Raw genomic sequence first — 18,824 nt, 5'->3', positions numbered from 1 at the left:
AACACATACTTATCGAGATAACTGAACTACGGGGACGGCTGTCTGTTTGTGTACAAAAGGTTTCCTAAATCCGTAACAATATAACAGTTTATAGTCTGCTTGGGAATCGTACCCAGAGCCCAGACTATAGACAGACAGCTTAAATGGGATGTCTCAAATGGATTGGGCTACAAACTCATTTCAATGAAGTTGTGGATGTTGGAGGTATAACGAACGGCATCTCTCGAAAAGAGCAAGCCACTGTGTGCCGGTAGCCAGGTTAAATTACCTGACCAGATTGTAAGTAGGACAGGGACTATGCCACTGACTGGCACGAGAGGCCAAATAACCTCCTTGATGTTCACACAGCACGAATTTTGTTTTTTAATTATTATTATTATTGTTTTTTTTTTGTATCTTTTCCTCTTCCTCTTCACAAATCGGATCACCTCCTTCGCTGCAAATCAAGATTCAGCCCCACCCCGCTCCGCAAGGCGAGCGGTCTCCGCCTCGATCCTTTATACAACGAGACACCATGCTCTCTGAGCTCGAGTGCTGCTGCTCACCTGTAACACGGTAACCCAGGTATTGCTTGAAATGTTGGCCTTACTGGCTGTGCGGAGCGTCGTGCCTGGAGCCGTGCTGAGAGCTGTGATGCACGCCGTGCACGGAACCCCAGCACGGGCGTTCTCTGTCGATGAACTGAACTTGCTTCAGCAGCAAAGGTGAGCGCGCTTACCTGCTCGCTCAATATCCGATGTGAATCGGACCTTTCGCGAGAAGGAGCTCCACCTGAGGATGACCTTTGTGAATTTTTGTCCCTTTCCCCTTGTTCCTTGTCCGTGTTGTTTTTTTCCTGATTGTTCAACTGATTAACATCGCGATCCGCATGATCTTCCAAATCATCCTTTACTAACTGTAAAGTTTTGCAACATGTTTTCCACAAGTTCCTCCCTTCTCGGTTCGATTCCCGAGGGGAAAAAAAAATGACTTTCTGTAGGGGGTGCTGCATCATGGAGTACGCTATCCGTTTGCAGGTGGCGTTGTTGATCCGCATTGTCCATCTGCATGCTTTTTTTTTGTGAACGTCAAAGATCCTCTTATGTGACTGTTGAAGTGAAGTACCATTTTGAGATGATGTGCCGTTTGATCGTCGTGTTGTTAATTTTTATTATTTTATTATTAACAGTGACCTGAAGGATGACTTTAAAAAATGAAATAATTTTGTTTTAATTATTTCAACCTTTGGCAACATGTATCCATCTGCTTTTAAAATTTATTTATTTATTTATTTTCCCCCAAGCGACCAATTTATGGAATGGTGGTCATATGGCAACTTAGCTGCGGGGGTAGCTATCATTTCTTGAAGCACGACTGTGTCGCTGATACAGTGCCCCTCTACCAGTAACACACACTGGAACTGGTACTCATTTCGCCGAGCTCGGAAGGATGACAGGCTGAGTCAACCCCCTGGTGTATTAATTCAGCGGCCGACGGGGCTTGAACTCAGGACCCAAGGATCCCAAGCCACCACCCTAACCACTGAGCATAGGATCCCAAGCCGCCACCCTAACCACTGAGCCGAGGATCCCAAGCCGCCACCCTAACCACTGAGCCAACACCAGGCTCAAATTATGGAATCATCTTTGAGGTCTCCTTTACAGATACCGTGAGAAAAGGTGCATCACATGTTGTCTTGTACAAGCCTGAGGGCTGGTAAATTGGGAAAATTTTTTTCAAACTTTCCTGTGTGGGTGTGTTAGGTGGTCACTGCTACTCAACATCATTTGGACCTTGGTAATGCAAGGAAGGCCTATAGTCACCGCACGGTACCCTCATGATGGTCGACTCTCGACAGAGGAAATCCGTGAAACTTTTTATCGTGCTTCTGAGAAAGGTTCCATCTGATGAATCTTGGTAATGCCATGCCTAATGAGGTATATAACTTGTGCTGCTTCTGTTTTTGTATACAAAATCGAGGCTCATGGAAGAGGGAGGACGCAACAGAACAAAAGGAACAGTAAAGAGGGTGGGAGGGAGCACCATCAATGGGGTTGAAGGACAAAATGGAGGGAGACTTTCGCAAATAAGGGATGTGGGAAGGAATCTGGTTTCGGGGAGGACAAGATGGAATGATCTTGGGGGGGGGGGGGGGTGGGACAAAGTCTTCCAGAGGCTTATGAAGTGAGTAAAGTATTGGCTGTGAACGCTAAGTTTCGGGTCTTCACATCCACGAGGTGCTCGGACTGACTGTTTTTGGACTACAGGTAGCCGAGATGTCCACACGAAGCCCATGATGCACTGGGATGTGCCAATTTATTGTGGGTGGATTGGAATATCAGAACGAGCTAACTTGTAATGCCAGCCTGCCACTTGTGAAGGGAAAATTGGTACATCCTGCCCCTAAAATGGGCAATTATGACTTCTTGAGCAAAATGCTTCCAAGTGATAATTTTGTGCAGCTGAGCTTTCCAAAAATTTCTGCTTGTAGAAAATGCATTCCAGCATGTAGAAATAATCTACAAGTTTATATAAAATTGATGGATATGTGGCATTTTTAATTTAGGGATGTTATATAGGTCGTTTTAGGGAAATTGACCTTTTAAGGATTAATCAATAAATGATAGATTTCCATGGCAACGGATTGTAGTCTCTTTTGATACTCTTTATTCCCAATGGAAGCGGAGAGAACAATCTCCAAGGTACTTTGATGTAATTTATAGCATATGTTTGTCCAACAACATAGTGGAGGTAACACACTTACCTTTTGAACTGTCATCTGGGTCCGATTACCTAGGCTGACTAAATTTTAGGATTGGTGCTTCGTTGCATCTATCGTGTGTTGGATCTCAATTGTGGTGTTGACCTGGGTATCCAATCTGCTCGTATAATTTGGTGCACTTTTAACATCTAATTGTCTTTCATGAAAAGTAGGTAAGTTATCACTGGGACTCTGAATAAATTATAAATTTGTCTGCAAATCAGCTCTAGTTGAATGTTAGACATGGCGGGCAAGTTCATGAAAGACTTGGACCAAAAACTTTCCCCAGGCAACCCCATAATTTGGTGTGATTAATTGTTTCTGTTAAGAAGTAGTAGTGTAGTATATTATGATGAAGCAATGTTAAGATGTGAAATATGAAAAATAAATATCCTTTTCATGAGGAGTCGGTTTTAAAAGGAAGGTTTTTACGAGGGGTAAAAGCTGGAATTTGTGCAAATGGAGTCTGGATCTGCTGTCAATCTCATTTCAGTTTTCGGGAAGTTCCACTTCTTGGCGCAGCCAAGGACGATGATGCTGAGACGATCTACAGGCTGCTCCGTGATCCTTCCTGTGATTCTGGAGTTCTAGGCAAGTGCGTGCTCTCTGAACATTCTCACCAGTGCCATTTTCTACCTTTTGTTCAAGTGGCTCACATTCCATGTTTATCACTGAATTCAAGCTGTGCTTCTTTTCTTGTTTTGTCCAAAATGTTCAAGCCATTAACACTAACCATCCCAGGTCAAGGTGGACTGAATTTCTTTGGAAGTTGTATGGCTCCTGTTTGTAAGGGGGTAGCTTGTAGCAGAAGGGCATGGGAACACAGAACACATTTTAGTGACCTCCCAGAAATAAATAGGGAAAGAACAGGTGAAACTGGAAAATCTTGTGAATGTTTGTAGCAATCGGAAAGATGAGCTGAACAATAATTTTACAGAAATACAGCATTTGAAAAGATCTAATGAGCATAGTTTAAAAGCCTTCGAGCTTTGCAAACGTGATAGTTTTACGTGAGAATCTTTTTGAAGAGGTATGGCTTGCCAATTTGAGGATTTCTTCAGGGGAGTGGCTGCAGGGCGAGTGCAGGGACTTGATGCTATCGGTGAACGAGAGGAGCCGTAGTTTTCTGGTCATAAACCAGCTCAAGAGATTTCTATCACAAATTTGCTGTCGAGCCTAATGAGTGCATTCTACAGATTCTAAGAAGGCACAGGTGAAAATTCATGTCCTTCCATTTGCTCATTGAATCTTTGCATAAAGGTCCAAAAGTCAGATGAAAAAACATGCACCCTTTATCAGTGTGACCACTCCTTGGCTTTTTTTCACAATATCTTGGCTATTTGTTGTTCACCTTGGCGTCTTGGTTTTCTATAGGTTTTCTTGGCGTATAGGTTTTCTATTATCATCGCTTTTCCGAAACCTTGTGAATTCTTGGCTTTTTTTCATTGGCTCACCTTGGCATTTATGAAAATGAGGAGTGGTCACACTGCCCTTTACCTCTTACATACTAGAAATTCAATAAAGATGCCTACATTTCCACAAGACCTACATTTCCACAATATCTCCATCTAAATGTGCTGATGCAAGGAAGTATCTTTGGCATTTTATTTGAATTTTTATATTTTGCATTATGGACAAGTTTTGCGTCGATGAATGCCAGCAGAGATACCGATATCCGAGGTACTTTGATGTCATTTCTACTATATAAGTTGATGAGCAGATGCGGAGAAAATAGCCATTATTGTGTGACTTGCCCTGTTTTTTTTCTTTTCTTTTCTTTTTTTTAAAAAAAGTACATTTCCAGTGTCCTTGAGCAATTGTTTCATCTAATTCCTCACGATATCAGATTTAATAGTGGTGCTGTCTAGGTTTGAATCATGATATAACTCCAATGTGTGCGTGCGTGTGTGTATATGTATATATATTGGTCGCTGATGATTCACCAATAAGCGATGAAACCGATCCAGCAGCTGATGTGGTGTGTAGCATTGGGAATCTCATGTGTGTATTCTTTGTGGAGGAACTCTGGGAAGGGTTTGAAACAGCAAAGTGCTTACATTGGTCACCTTTCGTGGTTGCTTTATGCAGCTTCTTGGGCTGGAAGAGCATGGGAAGAGTCGATTATATGCATACACATTAGAGGCCTGCCAGACAGCTAGCTGAATATCACCTTCTCTGATGCTGGAGACGATTTTGTGTCTGCCTTGATGTACTATCATCATCTGTTTGTTGACGAACAAATCTCTGCTGAGCTTCGCTGTTTTGTGGTCTAAATGATCAGTCACAGACAAACCTGCTCTTCTTGCCTTATTCCCGAGATTTCTTTTTGCTCCTTTGTCTCACGAAGTTGCCCTTTATGCATTCAAATGCAGTTTATGATGAGTTTTGTTTTTCTGTGGGTACATGGTCTGAAGGAAGCAAAGATCAATGATGAAATGAAAAAAAGACTTAAATTTTTTTTTAATGGTGTTCAGTGAATCGATGGTTAAATGTATTCATCATTGGGATTTTATGTCACAGTTGCCAATGAAGGGGCAAACAATGCTTAAAAATGCACCAACACGGTGTAAAGTCCATGTCACGATAAAAAGTAGTGTGATGTGGCTCAATTACAAATAGTGTGATGGTATTTGAGTTTGATGATGTGAAAAATTTAGTATCTGCACCCTCTTGCATGTATTGTGTTGTGTCTACCTCGGGGCACCGCAGCGAATGCACCGGTAACCCTGAGGGTGTCACAGCAAAAAAAAAAAGACGAGAATGTACTCGGTAGAGCACATACCTCTGCTAGGCTGAACAGTTTCCGTTTTGTAACCCACTGATTGGCCGGATCTGCCTGAACCATAATCTAATTTGCTTGTTCTTGCCATTTATTCAACTCGTCCACTAATTTTTTTTTTTTTTTTTTTTTTTTTTTACTTTTTGTTATCCATTCACAACCTTCTCAAATATCGTGATATATATCGTTTTTGGCCCATTCTCTCAACGGTGAAGAATTACTTGGGCAATTTTAAATAGTTCTCACATCCGGATCCAGATCTTCACCAAAATCGAATCGATTGGTCCTTGTCGCACTCCCAACATGTCCACCAAGTTTTGTCCAAATCCGTCCAAAACCTTTTCAGATATCATTTGTAGCCTCATCACTCAATAGTAAAAAATCGCTTTAAAAATTCTCGGATCCGGATCTTCACCAAAATGTAATAATTTTGTCCTTGTCACATACCCAACCTATCCACAAAATTTCGTCTGAATAAATCTACAACTTTTTGAGATGTCCTGTTCACAGACAGACAGGGGTGAAAACGTAATCTCCGTCCACCTTCGGTGGTGGAGGTAATAAAGCCACTGATGTTCCATTAGTGTTGTTTTTTAGGGTGAAACCAACATACGACAGGAGACAGAAGGGTAACTTTATGAGGAATATTTATTAATCCCGACTGTCTACCTTAAGCACAACATTACTAATTAAATGTAACACTTGATGAACTTCCTAAGAATCCCAATTTAAATAAGTACTAATGTCACTACACAGACAATAAAGCTATAAATTAACTCACCGACTCTCGATGTGGCATCTTATCTCGAGCAAGTATTTCATTCAGTACCCCAGTGGGTTATAAATGGGTGAAAGGTCGGTGGTGCACACAGTTGAAAGGATCGAGTCTGGAGTCGAGTGAAGATTAAGCCGATTGGACAATCGGGTTTAAAAGTTCCCCAGAAGGTGAAGTCCTCGTATCACCGAAGCATTGAGAAGAACCTGAGAGCACAGGTAAAGCTGTATCGCAAATTATGATGATGGAAACTCCCAGATGCACAGGACTTTGTGTTTCCTTAAGAGAAAAGGTTGGAGGGATGAATGAGTTCTGAGAGTCTTCTCTAAAATGACATGTAAATCGCCAAAAAGTATGCCAACAATGGTATACAAGCTTTGAAATTGTCGCCGAGATAACAGCAGTGCAATGTCTGACACAAGTAGATGGAGTTCAGCGAATAATAGCTCACAGGGTATGATATAGGAAGCAAAGCTGAAATACCCACAGACCAATGCACAGTGGGTTGAAGTTGGTCCATCACGGTCAGGGAATCGGTGAGTCACTGAACCTTTGCAGGTTCGCATACAAAAGACCCCCGATTCCTCCTTCACTGGGTATGTCGGTTTTAAAATAATTTGCACCCAATAAAACAGAGCATGACGGTTCAAGAGAATGTGTCGTTGTCTTCTCCTCGTATCTTCATCTCCTTCCCCATTCTGAAACTGTCGTATCTTTTTAATCTTCTTGTTGTTGTTACTTAACAGCCAATATAACCTTATCAAAGCACAATTGAATGTTATACTGGTCCATAGCACATGCCAGAAACTCATCTATTCATCATGATCTGTAACATCCAAGTGAAATTTTTCATCAAACAATCAATTTAGTGTGAATGGAATTAGGGATTACAGTCAACACATATTATAATAGATGAAGATGCAGCCTTTTGAAATTTTTCATAAATTGCCCTCTTTTGAGTTGCCCTCTTTCAATACCTGGTAAGTGACTGTCGACTGGTCACATAAGTTTGACTCGACCCTCCTCACCACCACCACCATGTGCTTCTAACCTTCCCCCCTTTTCCCCCTCACACTACTTTCCACTTGCCTTTTCCCACCCAGTCCCTCACTTCGATTTTCATTCCAACTTTTTTTTCTTTTTCTTTTTAATCTTCCTTTCTCTTCCCACACCAACTGGCCTCGCTCTCGCTCTCTCTATTGTCCTCCCAACATGTCTTTATTTCCTCATTGAAGCATGTTGGGTGATGAGGAATTTTTTTCATTTTGTTGTTTTATTATCCCCTTTCTCTCCACAAAATGGAAGTTTTTGAAAAAGCATGATGTCAAATGTTCCAGGAGTATCACACTGACAATGGGGAACAGGTCGACAGGGCACAAACGCAGTAAAAATATCTGATTTTCAAAAGCTTGCAAGTATAACGTTAATGGTGGTGGTGGTGGTGGTGGCTGTAAGAGTAAAATTTGAGTTTGGAAGGTAGAAAAGATTATTTCAGGTCGAGGTGGGCTGTCACCTTCAAGTGTTACATTAATGTCATTGGACTGACCCAGCGAGATGATTCCGCAGGTGGAATAAAGTGGGGACAAAGGAGTCCTTTTTGTGATGTGAGGGTAAAATCCTTCTTCTGATATGATAACACGACAGATATAAATGACACAATAAGCTGATACTCTAGGTCCGGTGTCTTTTGGGTGGGATGAGGAATCGATCTGTGTAATATGAAAGCTAAATATTGAACGGTTTTTGAAATATCGTGTGCACAAGCCAAGTTACCGAGATGGTTGCCATGGCAACATAATTCAGCCAAATCGTAGTAGTGATCTAATCGGGTTGAGAAAATGTCATGAGTAATAGATATCTGCAATATGAAAAATAAATATTCAATGTTTTTTTTTAAATATCCCATGCACAAACATACATGGACGGATGATGGGTTGGTTGGACGGAGCTCATTTTAATGTCCCCGTCTCTGATCTTGGCAGAGGGGCGAGAGACAAAAATGAAAGGAAAATAACATTTTTGAACATTAATTTTAAAAAATAAAAAAATTGCAATGCTACATGAATGAGATTTATGGAAAGACACCAACATTTCAACCGATTAATCAAATTAATAACCAGCAAGAGTAAAAAAAATAAAAATTGCAATGCTACATGATTGACATTTGTGGAAAGACACCAACATTTCAACCGATTAAATCAAATTGATAACCAGCAAGAGTAAAAAAAAACCCCAAAAAATCATGACCAGTGGAATTTTTATTATTATTATTATTATTTTAATAGAAGGGTGCACGTTCCGAGCAGGGCCATATTTCGAGTGGAGCCAGTGGAGCACGTGCTGCAGGGCCTCCACATGTTTTGTTTTTGTCAAAATGTATTTTTTTGTTTAAATAAATACTAACGATTTCTATACAATTTTAAAAATGGTCGTAGTTTTAACAAAATCAGGAATTTTTCGGATTCCACTCTGTCTTCTGGAACGACATTCTTGAGGGTTTTAATCCGACCAGCTGTACGTTGCAGGACCCAAAGCTCGACTTGAATAGAGCACTTACTATGTTGAAGTCTCCGAGGGAATTTGTTGCATCTAAACGCGACAGTTTTGATCTATACGTAGAATCTGGGAAGGTAAAATCAGGCGCTGATGATTTTCGGGAAGTCGTACATCGTCGTCGAAATGTACGCCTCGTACCGCTGGAAGACGTGGGCATGCAGCAGCCACAGGCTAATATCACATGACATAACCTGTTCTACAATGACAACTTTAACCCAGTTATTGATCAGTTTCTAGTCGCTCTTGACCAGCGAGTTGCTGCATATGATGATGTTTGACAGAAATTAGTTGTTTTTTCATTGATCTCGTCAAAATGAGTGAATCGGACATCCAAGCTTCTGCCGATAATCTAGTCGCCAGATACGGTAATGACTTGGAGGATACCCTTGGCAACGAACTCATGCATTTTGTTGTCCTTTATGAAGCTTTCAAGGCCGAGCAGCCAAATAATCCGAGCAGTGAGCGATCCTTCTACAAGCTCTTAATTGATAAGGAACTAGAGGACATGTTTCCAAACACTGACATGGCACTGGGTATGTACCTAGTTCTCATGGTTACTAACTGCAGCGGGAAGCGGTCCTTTTTGAACATGAGGTATGTGAAAGATCGATGAGACAGGAAACACTGAACTCTCTAACACTCATGAGCATTGAGAGTGACCTCCTGCACCAGCTGTCCTTTGATGAAATTGTGGATGACTTTGCCAGTCGGAAGGCGCGTCGAGTCGATGTGACAAAGTGAGCTTCCCCACATCAGCAGCATGATCTTGTGTATCTGATGATTTTATAGACGTAGTTCCACCTGATGTATATTACATTGATATTTCCAAAAATAGTTGTGGGACCTACTTTTGAAAATTCTGACTGTTCAAAGTTATTTTTAAATTTTGATGAATAAAGAATAATTTTATTGATTTAAAAAAAAAATGCTTTTGATTCCATTAAAAATCGAATAACAGTAGTATTTCTGATGTAAATTCATACAGTAAACCACAACGTGTCTTACATGCAATATTACAGAGGGGCTCAACATGCTTGCATGCTCCCGGGCATCTACATACCTAAATACGTCCCTGTTCATGGAGGACCGAAACGACAAAGGACAGCAGCTTTACAAATTACCAAATGGTATGGGGAAGAGGGAAGGGGGAAGAACACAAACATGAATAACCATGGCCTGATGGAGAAAAATCAGCATGTGTAGAATAGATTGTGGACGTGTAATGATGGGCGGCGACTTTGAAAGAAGGAATGGGGGTGACAACACAATGGACACCAAGAAGATTCCACAATCGGGAGAATAAGGAGACGAATGAATGCAGGTGGGAAACTAGCCTGGACTTGGGGAGGGTGAGTAGGTCAGAGTTTCTAGAGGAACGCATGTGACATCGGGTTGCTTGCGGAGGGCAGAGGTGAGAGAGGGCAAGAGGAGCAAGGCCAGATAGTCGTAATAACATGTTAGCACTGAAATTGTTTGGTGATGGATGTTTTTTCTTCTTTTTATTTTTTTTTCTCCAGGCGGATTGGTAACAGAGTGAATGGTTCCTGTTACCCATCTCTGTAACATTGGCCAAGTGTTGAGGGGGGGATGCTTTTCCAAATAGAAGTTTGACACGAGCTGAATAATTAAAATAATGCAATTACCGTGAATAAGCATTCATGACTTCTCAGAACTGTAAGAGTTCTCGGTTTGCCTTGCAAGAGAACAACGGTTCTCCACCCTCAAGTGCATTTACAAAAGTTTACATCAAAACCAGTCTTTTAAAGGTTTATTACAAACTTTTTATTTAACATCACATCAGGGGGATTGGTCATTTTTATTCTTTGGTTATTTGTGTTTGCCTGATGAATATTGCATGTTTGAGAAACCTGATTCTGCCTACTTGAGAATGGACCTCACTTCCACTTGCACACATCTGTGATTCTGTGTGCACACTCGCTCACCGTCTGCAGCTTGAAGGTGGTTACGACATCAGAAACTTGAACTGCTCCAAGATGGCAACTGCAGGGTTGGCTGGGGGAGCTTGTATGTACTAGAATGTCCATTGTAACGTGTACCCAAAATTATTAACCTGTCCCGACCATTAGAATATGTGTGCTCTGAGTTACAGAGATGAAAGTTGAACTTAAACCCACTATTTTACGACAAATTTAATAATACGACGATCTCGATGCAGAGATTTGATATTGCAGAACCAAATAATTTGTGTGTTTTCATTCGGTGTCTCCCATAAAGTTACCATAATATCTCATTCGACAGCAGGATTAATCCATCCCCCCCCCCCTTTTCACTCCATCACATTGGCCCATCCTCTCCCAAACTTCCACTCATCCTGCCCCAGTACAGCTCCTGCCACATCCCACCATTTCTCAGCTTCCCCCTTGCCCCACTGCCTCTCCAAGTACCCCAGGTTTCCCCACCATCTCTTCACATTCCTCCACCCTGCCAACAGCACCTCGTCATCTGTCCCTAACTGTAAGGACCTCAACCACATGATACTCAGCTAAAACTCTAACTGTCACCCGATCTACCGACAAGGCTTTCATCCACAGCTTTATGGAGTACTGCTCTCCCCTATGGGCTGGCTCCGCTGCTTCACGTCTTGTTTGTCTTGACGCCGTGGAAACCAAGGCTTTCAAGATCATTGGAATCTCTTTCAGTGAAGCTGAGTCTATGCGCCTACCACTTTGACATCACCGACAGTTCGGTGGTCTCTGTCTTCTTTCACACTCTGCCTCCCTCCACCCCCCCCCCCAACTATCGGCAGGATGCACATGGTCCACCAGGCATCCCCTCTTAGTGAAACTGCCTAAATCCAGAACCATTGCTCACCTCCACTCATTTATTCCTCTCTTGTTCCCACCTGTGGAACCGCCTTCTGCACTTTTCATTCTCCTTCTTCCCTTCGGATCTTCAAGACAACTGTTCATCACCATCTCAGGTCATTACCCTCATAAAAAGCCATGATCGTTTTTTTTTACACCCATTAAATCACCCCACCCCTCCCAAAATTTTTCTTGAATATCAATCTTGTCCACCCCTTGCATTTTCCTCTTAGCCCACATGTCCTGAAAACCTCCTCTTGCACATCTTCTTTATTCTCTGTTCAACATTTGCCCAAGGTCATCTTCCATCTGCTTGGAAGTCAGCCAACTTCACTGCATTACATAAATGAGGCGCAGAAAACATTTTCCCAAATGTGGAACCAACCTCCTCAGTCTCTTCAATCTAATTGTTCCCTCCAGAGCTTAAAGTCAGCTGTTCACCACCATCTCTGGTTATGCACAACCATGATCTTTTATACGTCTGTGATTGAGAGTTTGTGGCTGTGTTCTTCTTGTTCGCCCCTTACTGTCCTCCCTTTCCTCTCAGTCTTTCCCACTTCCTTTACTTATCTGGGACCCCCTCTGTTTTATCCCTTAACCGTTCTGCTTGTGTGTCCACCACCCCCCCCCCTCTACTTCTGATGTTCCTTTCGTCATGTTGCATCCTGATATGTTCTGTGTTACAGCTCCTCCATGAGCCTCGACACTATATACAAAAAAAATCCTCCCTAAACTCGTGTCAAAAGCATTTGGCATACTTCATTGCACTTCCCAAGTGTTGGTCAGGGAGATCGAGCAGCCATTGGCATGGACCCCACATCAGTCAGAAGAGAAAGAAGTATTTCTTTAACACCTGACTGGACAGCTAACTCTCACCCACAACGTGAACAAGAACTCTTATACAAGATGGTGCCTTCGTTATCGAGAATCTATAATCCTCCTGCAAATGCAATACATTATTTTGGTGCAGAAATTTATTTTAAACGCTCAAAATAAAATTGTTTTCAGAGTACTATTTAATTTGAATGTCAGTTTTGGCCTTCGAGCAGTAATGGGTATGTAGGGGTCTTTTTAAAAAATGATTTCTCATTCACAGGAATCATATTAATCTCAACTTTATTCATGAGCACCATCTGATGCCCTCATGTCAAAAGACTCCACCTATCTATTTCCATTGTCAGCCACTGGAAGAGGTTCAATCTCTTGAACTTCGAGGCCTCACCATTAGCCATAACTTCTTGGACCAACCACATTGCAAAGCTGGCCTCAATGACCAGCCACGGACTGGCCATCCTCCATTGCTCCATCATTAATTGAAAATTCACAACTATTCAAAGCCTACCAGGCCTTAGTCCACAGCTCAATGGAGTACTGTTCTCCCCTATGGCCTGGAGCCTCAGCATCATCTCTCTCTCTCGCTCTTGCTCTCGCTCTCACATCACAGTCAGGACGGTGGCCTCTATTTTTGCACCTTTCCACCAGTCTAGCTCCCGCTGATCCTCCCCGGTAGGATGCATGTCTTATTGCAGTAGCTTCCACCTGGTTAAACCCCAAACCAAAGCTTGCTTCACACCCTGACTCTTTTTTCCCTTTTTTTGTGGAACTGTTACCTTAAAGTTGTTCAATCCCACTCTTCTTTTCAATGCTTAAAGCAGGTAGCGTAGCTCCATCTGTCACCCCCGACCCCCGACCCCATTTCAAATCGTTTTCTATCCTATTAACCTGTTTCCATTTCCTCTCTTCCTCTCATCTTTCCCTGTTGCTCATTCCTTTGCTTATTGCATCCAACTGTTGCCCGGCTGTCCCAATGTCAGTTCATTGCCTTTTCACCCTTTGTCACATTGTTCATCCATGAACCTCGATCTCGTATCGAAACGGAATAAATGCCTGCAGATGAAATTGTCGAGTTAAAATGGTTCTGCCGCTTTTTTATTTAATTGTATTTTTTCCAGAATTTGCTTTGATTTGGACAATTTCTCCCTTGATTCACCCATTACCTGCACAGGAGCACTGGGAGAGACAGCACTCCATGTTGCTTGTCTCTATGATAATATAGAGGCAGCTACCGCCCTTCTGCAAGGAGCATCTCACCTTATCAATGAGCCTATGCGTGCAGAGCTTTATGAAGGTACCTTTTTTTTCTTTTTTGTATACATTGTCAAGGCTCATATAAGAGCTAACACACAACATACAGCAAGTGGGGGGCAGAAGACGAGGGGTGGGAGAGGGAAGGACAAAACAGTGGGGAACAGAGACATGAGATCTGTGGAAGGGAGAGGGATGGGGACAGGGTACACAGGGTAAGCAAAATGGACACCACGGGGACTTTCAGGACCTTACATGACGGGGAACTTTTGGGAAGGAAAGCAGGGAATTTGAAGGAGGTGGGTTTAGGGTTTATTAATGGGGGTAGAAAAGATTGTGGTTTTCGATGGGGGGAGATGAGAGGTGGTGGTGAACTGCTGTTTTGAAGACCTGGAAGGAGGAGTGGGATTGAAGGGGGCGAGGCCTGAGAGGAGACTGGAGAAGACAGAAAAACCACCGACCTGCTTGCGGGGAAAGAGCGAGAGGCCCAAAGACTCAGCCTCATTGGGGGAGATGCCAATAGCCTTGGTTTCCACAGCGTGAGGTTGAGAAAGGTGAGAGGCAAGAACACCAGCCCAGAGGGGAGAGCAGTACTCCATGAGGCTGCAGACAAAAGCTTTGCACGTGGTCAGGAGTTCAGGTGGGCCAAGGAAGGACTTTGCGCGACGGAGGATTCCCAGTTGGCGACTGGCTTTGGAGGTCTGTTTGGAAATGTGGCTTTCCCAGGAAAGATCATGGCTGACAGTAAGACCCAGAATCTTGAATGAAAGGACTTCTTCAAGAGGATTGTTGAGAAAGTAGATGGAGGGGTGGGTTTCAGACGGTCCTTTCAGAGAGACAAAGTGAGAGTGTGAGATTTGTCAGGATTGAAAGACATGTTCCACGTGTTGGACCAGTTTGTGATTTTATCCAGATCTGCAGAGAGTGAAGAAGCTGCTGCTTGCCGATCTGAGGGATGGCAGATGGTACGGCGGAGGGTGGCGTCGTCAGCAAAGAGACAAAGAGGATTTTCCAGAGTCAGAGAGATCATTGATGAAAACAAGAAAAAGAACAGGGCCCATCATGCTGCCTTGAGAAACTCCAGCCTGGCCAGGAAGAGGGGATGAGCGAACTCCATGAAGGGCCACACGTTGTCTGTGACAGCAGAGGAAGTCTGCGAGCCATGAGTGGAGATTGTCATGGAAATAAACACTTCAAACTTATCAACATCGGTTCATAAGTTTGAAGTGTTTTTGCTACCGTGGCATTAAATTAGAGTTTGAATCGATTTATTATTTAATTCAAAATTTTTAATTATTTCATTGAATTGAAAATCTCAATTCGTTGGAAGTCGTCTTCGTCGTCATCATCGTCCATGCTCTATACAAACTGCTTTGGCAGTTGATGCTGCTGAAGCAGTTTCTTGGTTGGGGTTACAACCCCAGACAGTTCACTACTGTCATACAGGATACTCGACTAAGTGTTCAGGAATTTGTTATTTATCCAGTGTTGGCGATGAATCACCTACTCTTCACAAAAGGATACTGTAGGATTTTTAAGGTCCACCAACTAATGCTGGCAGGTGAGACACCCAGTTCAATGTCCATCCGAAGGACGGCACACACGGTGATGAAGTGCCCTGCTTGCGAAACACCAGGATGACAGTTTGTAACTGGGACAACATTCAAACCCAGGCTTGGAAGCTCAGGTGCATTTGCTTACATCTCTGCTATCCTGCCAGCCCTTGGAAATGACTGTTATGCCAAAAAGTTTTGAAAAGATTGTAATATTGGAAAATGCTTGTGCAAGATGTGAAGTTGTTCATTTAATTTGATGAGCGGAGAGTTTTTCTTTTTCAAGTAACTTTTATTTTCTTTGAAGTAACTTTCATTTCTTTCAAGTAACTGTTGCTTTGACTTCAGTTCCTTCAATCCAAATTCATTAGGTTTTCCTTCTCTTATGAAAGCATGAGGTGAACTCGTTCTCTTACAAAAGCTTAATGTGTTTGGAAATGGTCACATGGTCCAAAATTAGTTGTTGCACATTTGTAGAAGCAAACTTGAAGGTGTGGTGGAGAAAGAGGGGCGATGGCTGATTGAGGGTTGGGGAAGATGAGTCCTCGGGGTTTACACACCCACTCCACTCCTTTTTTTTTTGAAGAATAAATGATCCTATTTTACCTTCATTTTGCAATTGTGTGTGTGTGTGTGTGTGTGTGTGTGTGTGTGTGTGTGTGTATGTGTGTGTATTTTGTTTCAATAGATTACAGCAAGAGATGTTTGGTATTTGTATTTTAACACTTGCTGTTTGGTCAACATTGCATGTTTCATTTGTATTGAATTTGCTTCTACTTATTTGTCCTCTCTCTCTCTCTCTCTCTCTCTGTCTCTGTCTCTGTCTCTGTCTCTGTCTCTGTCTCTGTCTCTGTCTCTGTCTCTGTCTCTGTCTCTGTCTCTGTCTCTGTCTCTGTCTCTGTCTCTCTATGTCTCTCTATGTGTCTCTATGTGTCTATGTCTCTATGTCTCTATGTCTCTATGTCTCTATGTCTCTATGTCTCTATGTCTCTATGTCTCTATGTCTCTATGTCTCTCTATGTCTCTATGTCTCTCTATGTCTCTCTATGTCTCTATGTCTCTCTATGTCTCTATGTCTCTATGTCTCTATGTCTCTCTATGTCTCTCTATGTCTCTCTATGTCTCTCTATGTCTCTCTATGTCTCTCTGTGTCTCTGTCTCTCTATCTCTCCCTGGATGTGCTTTGTCACCTCTGCCACCGAAGGTGAAGGAGGTTATGTTTTCACCCCTGTCTGTTTGTCTGTCTGTCTTTGAGCAGGATATCTCAAAACGTTCTGGACGGATTTAGATTAAATTTGGTGGACAAGTTGAGTATGTGACAAGGACAAACTGATTAGATTTTGGTGAAGATCTGGATATAATAATTATTTTAAAAACATTTTTGTTTGTCTTTCTGTGAGCAGGATGTCTCAAAATGTTATAGATGAATTAGGATGAAAGTTGGTGTGTGTGTGTGTGTGTGTGTGTGTGTGTGTGTGTGTGTGTGTGTGTGTGTGTGTGTGTGTGTGTGTGTGAGATGAGGATAAATTGATCAGATTTTGGTGAAGATCCTGATCTGAGATATATATATATATTTTTTAATTTTAAAAGTGATTTTTCACCATTAAGATATGGAGCTAGAATGATATATAGCTTGATATTTCAAAATGTTGTGTATATAGGATTATGACAAAACGAGGTGTATGAGTTGGATAGGTGACAACAACAAGCCGATTTGGTTTTGGTTCATGTCCGGATGCAGATTTGGCCGCGCATTGGGATACAACACAAACCGTTCAGTATGCGCTCTACCGAGTACCGTTCAAGTTTTTAATGAATTGCCATTTTTTTTTCACTTATTTAATCTGTTTCACAACAATTAATTCCACAACATTGCTCTATCACTTAAGAAAAGTACACCTTGATGTGGTCGAATAAAAACCGGTTGACTTTACCAGCATATCTTGTCTACCGCAGGACAAGAGCCTCCTACAACAGTCCATTTTGTTCTAAGTTTGAATATCACACAATCGTACTTTTGCTTAATAAGTATTCGTTTTTACATACAACCGCAATGTCATTTGATGTGGATTTTGTGCTGTGTTCATGCCACCGCATCACTTGGAAGGACAACAGTCCCGATGTTTTAAATAAATTATCAGACCTCGTACTTTAAAAGCATCAGGCTGCCGGTGTCCCAAATGGAAGTAGATCAGGATGGCAATGCCACCGTCTCTGGAGCAAATATTGTGCACATGACCTTTCCAATGTCTTGACACCAGGTGTGGATTATTTTACTTGCCTTTAATTTGATGGTTTTGTAAAGGTCAGACAGCATTGCACATCGCCATAGCAAACCAGAATTTGAACTTGGTGAGGGAGTTGGTGATCCATGGTGCTGACGTGGTGCGTCCAAGGGCGACCGGCACCTTCTTTCAAAGGGATCCTCATAGACCCACATGCTACTATGGTGAGGATCATCCATGACAGCTTGTTTCCTGCTTCATTATTCATTAGAACCATTTAATCTTTTCTCCTTTGTTCTTTCCATTCTCAAATTCTCGATCACCCCTCCTCCCCCTAATCCTCTATTTTTCTTATTTCAATCCTCTTGCTTCCCCACCCCTCTTTTTCTGTGCTTATGGTTGATATAACATGAGAGCTGTGGCCTTTTGACCATGTTATCTTTTTTTGTTTTCTTTGTCTGTTTTGATTCCTTTAAAAATGTCGCTTTGGTTTATTTTCATCCCACTTGTACATTGGCTCTTAGAAAGTAAGACTCGTAATAATTGCAACATCGTTAAATAATTTTTTGAAGTTGCCTTTCTGTACGTAGAAGTCATGGAGAAGCTGAACAGCAGAGGGCAACAGGTTTACAAACTGATATGGAGGTTTTGGGGGGATGTGGGGGTTGGATGAATTGTAAATGAGAAGTGATGGCAGGAATAGAAGAGCGAGATGGGAAAAATAAATGGGGTTTAAGGAAGTGATCGATGAAAGTAATGAACCATTGTATTTTTTTTATTTTCTCTTCCACTGTATTTCTTTTTACACATTTTCTTTGTTGTCTTTTTTCTTTTCTTTTCTTTCTCCTATAAGTACACACCTTTAGCTTTATCTTCACAGTGTGGCCATGTGCATGTGCAGGTGAGTACGTGCTATCCTTTGCTGCATGCATGGGGAATGAAGATATCGTCCGCTTTCTGCTGGAAAATGGCACGCCCATCCATGCCCAGGACTCGCTCGGTGAGCTTCTTGGTCCTTTTCACGGATCATTTTGTTCTTAAACTGACAGGTTACTGGTTTTCCTGTGTTGTGAACAGACACTGAGGTAACAACCCCCCCAACGACAGCTCCCTTCCAGAGCACCAGTTTTCAAGTAAACTTTTTCCATTTTAAATTTGTCGCTTGCAAGACTCAGTGGTATAATGGTTAGAAGAGCATCAGCTCTGAGTCTGGCAGCTCGGGGTTTGAACCCCGGCCGAGTCGTGCCAAAGACTTTAGAAGTGGGACGTGCAGCTTCCGTGCTCGA

The 18,824-nt window shown here is 42.2% G+C and overlaps 1 protein-coding gene across 4 annotated transcripts in view; it reads left to right on the top strand.

The window, feature by feature from the left end:
* Positions 1–475: 475 nt before the first annotated feature.
* Positions 476–18,824, top strand: part of LOC147018815 (transient receptor potential cation channel subfamily V member 6-like) — a 54,769-nt gene continuing 36,420 nt past the window's right edge. For 3 of the 4 annotated variants that reach the window (XR_015062543.1, XM_085898858.1, XM_085898857.1), the window contains exons 1-5: positions 476–704; positions 3,234–3,331; positions 13,681–13,803; positions 17,619–17,762; positions 18,440–18,538. Coding sequence is in view for 3 of the 4 variants with exons in the window: in XM_085898858.1 (XP_085754984.1) it covers positions 577–704; positions 3,234–3,331; positions 13,681–13,803; positions 17,619–17,762; positions 18,440–18,538 (592 nt within the window). In the remaining variant the exon portion in view is untranslated. Of the gene's footprint in view, positions 705–3,233; positions 3,336–13,680; positions 13,804–17,618; positions 17,763–18,439; positions 18,539–18,824 lie in introns of all 4 variants that reach the window. The other variant, XM_085898859.1, reaches the window with a different exon arrangement.

The sequence above is a fragment of the Eptatretus burgeri genome, chromosome 10 (genome assembly GCF_056783735.1).
Source record: "Eptatretus burgeri isolate ZD-2024b chromosome 10, Ebu_testis_v1, whole genome shotgun sequence".
In the NCBI taxonomy this organism is placed as follows: Eukaryota; Metazoa; Chordata; class Myxini; order Myxiniformes; family Myxinidae; genus Eptatretus; species Eptatretus burgeri.
The sequence above is the reverse complement of the archived record's forward strand: the minus strand, read 5'-3'. Positions and strand labels throughout refer to the sequence as shown.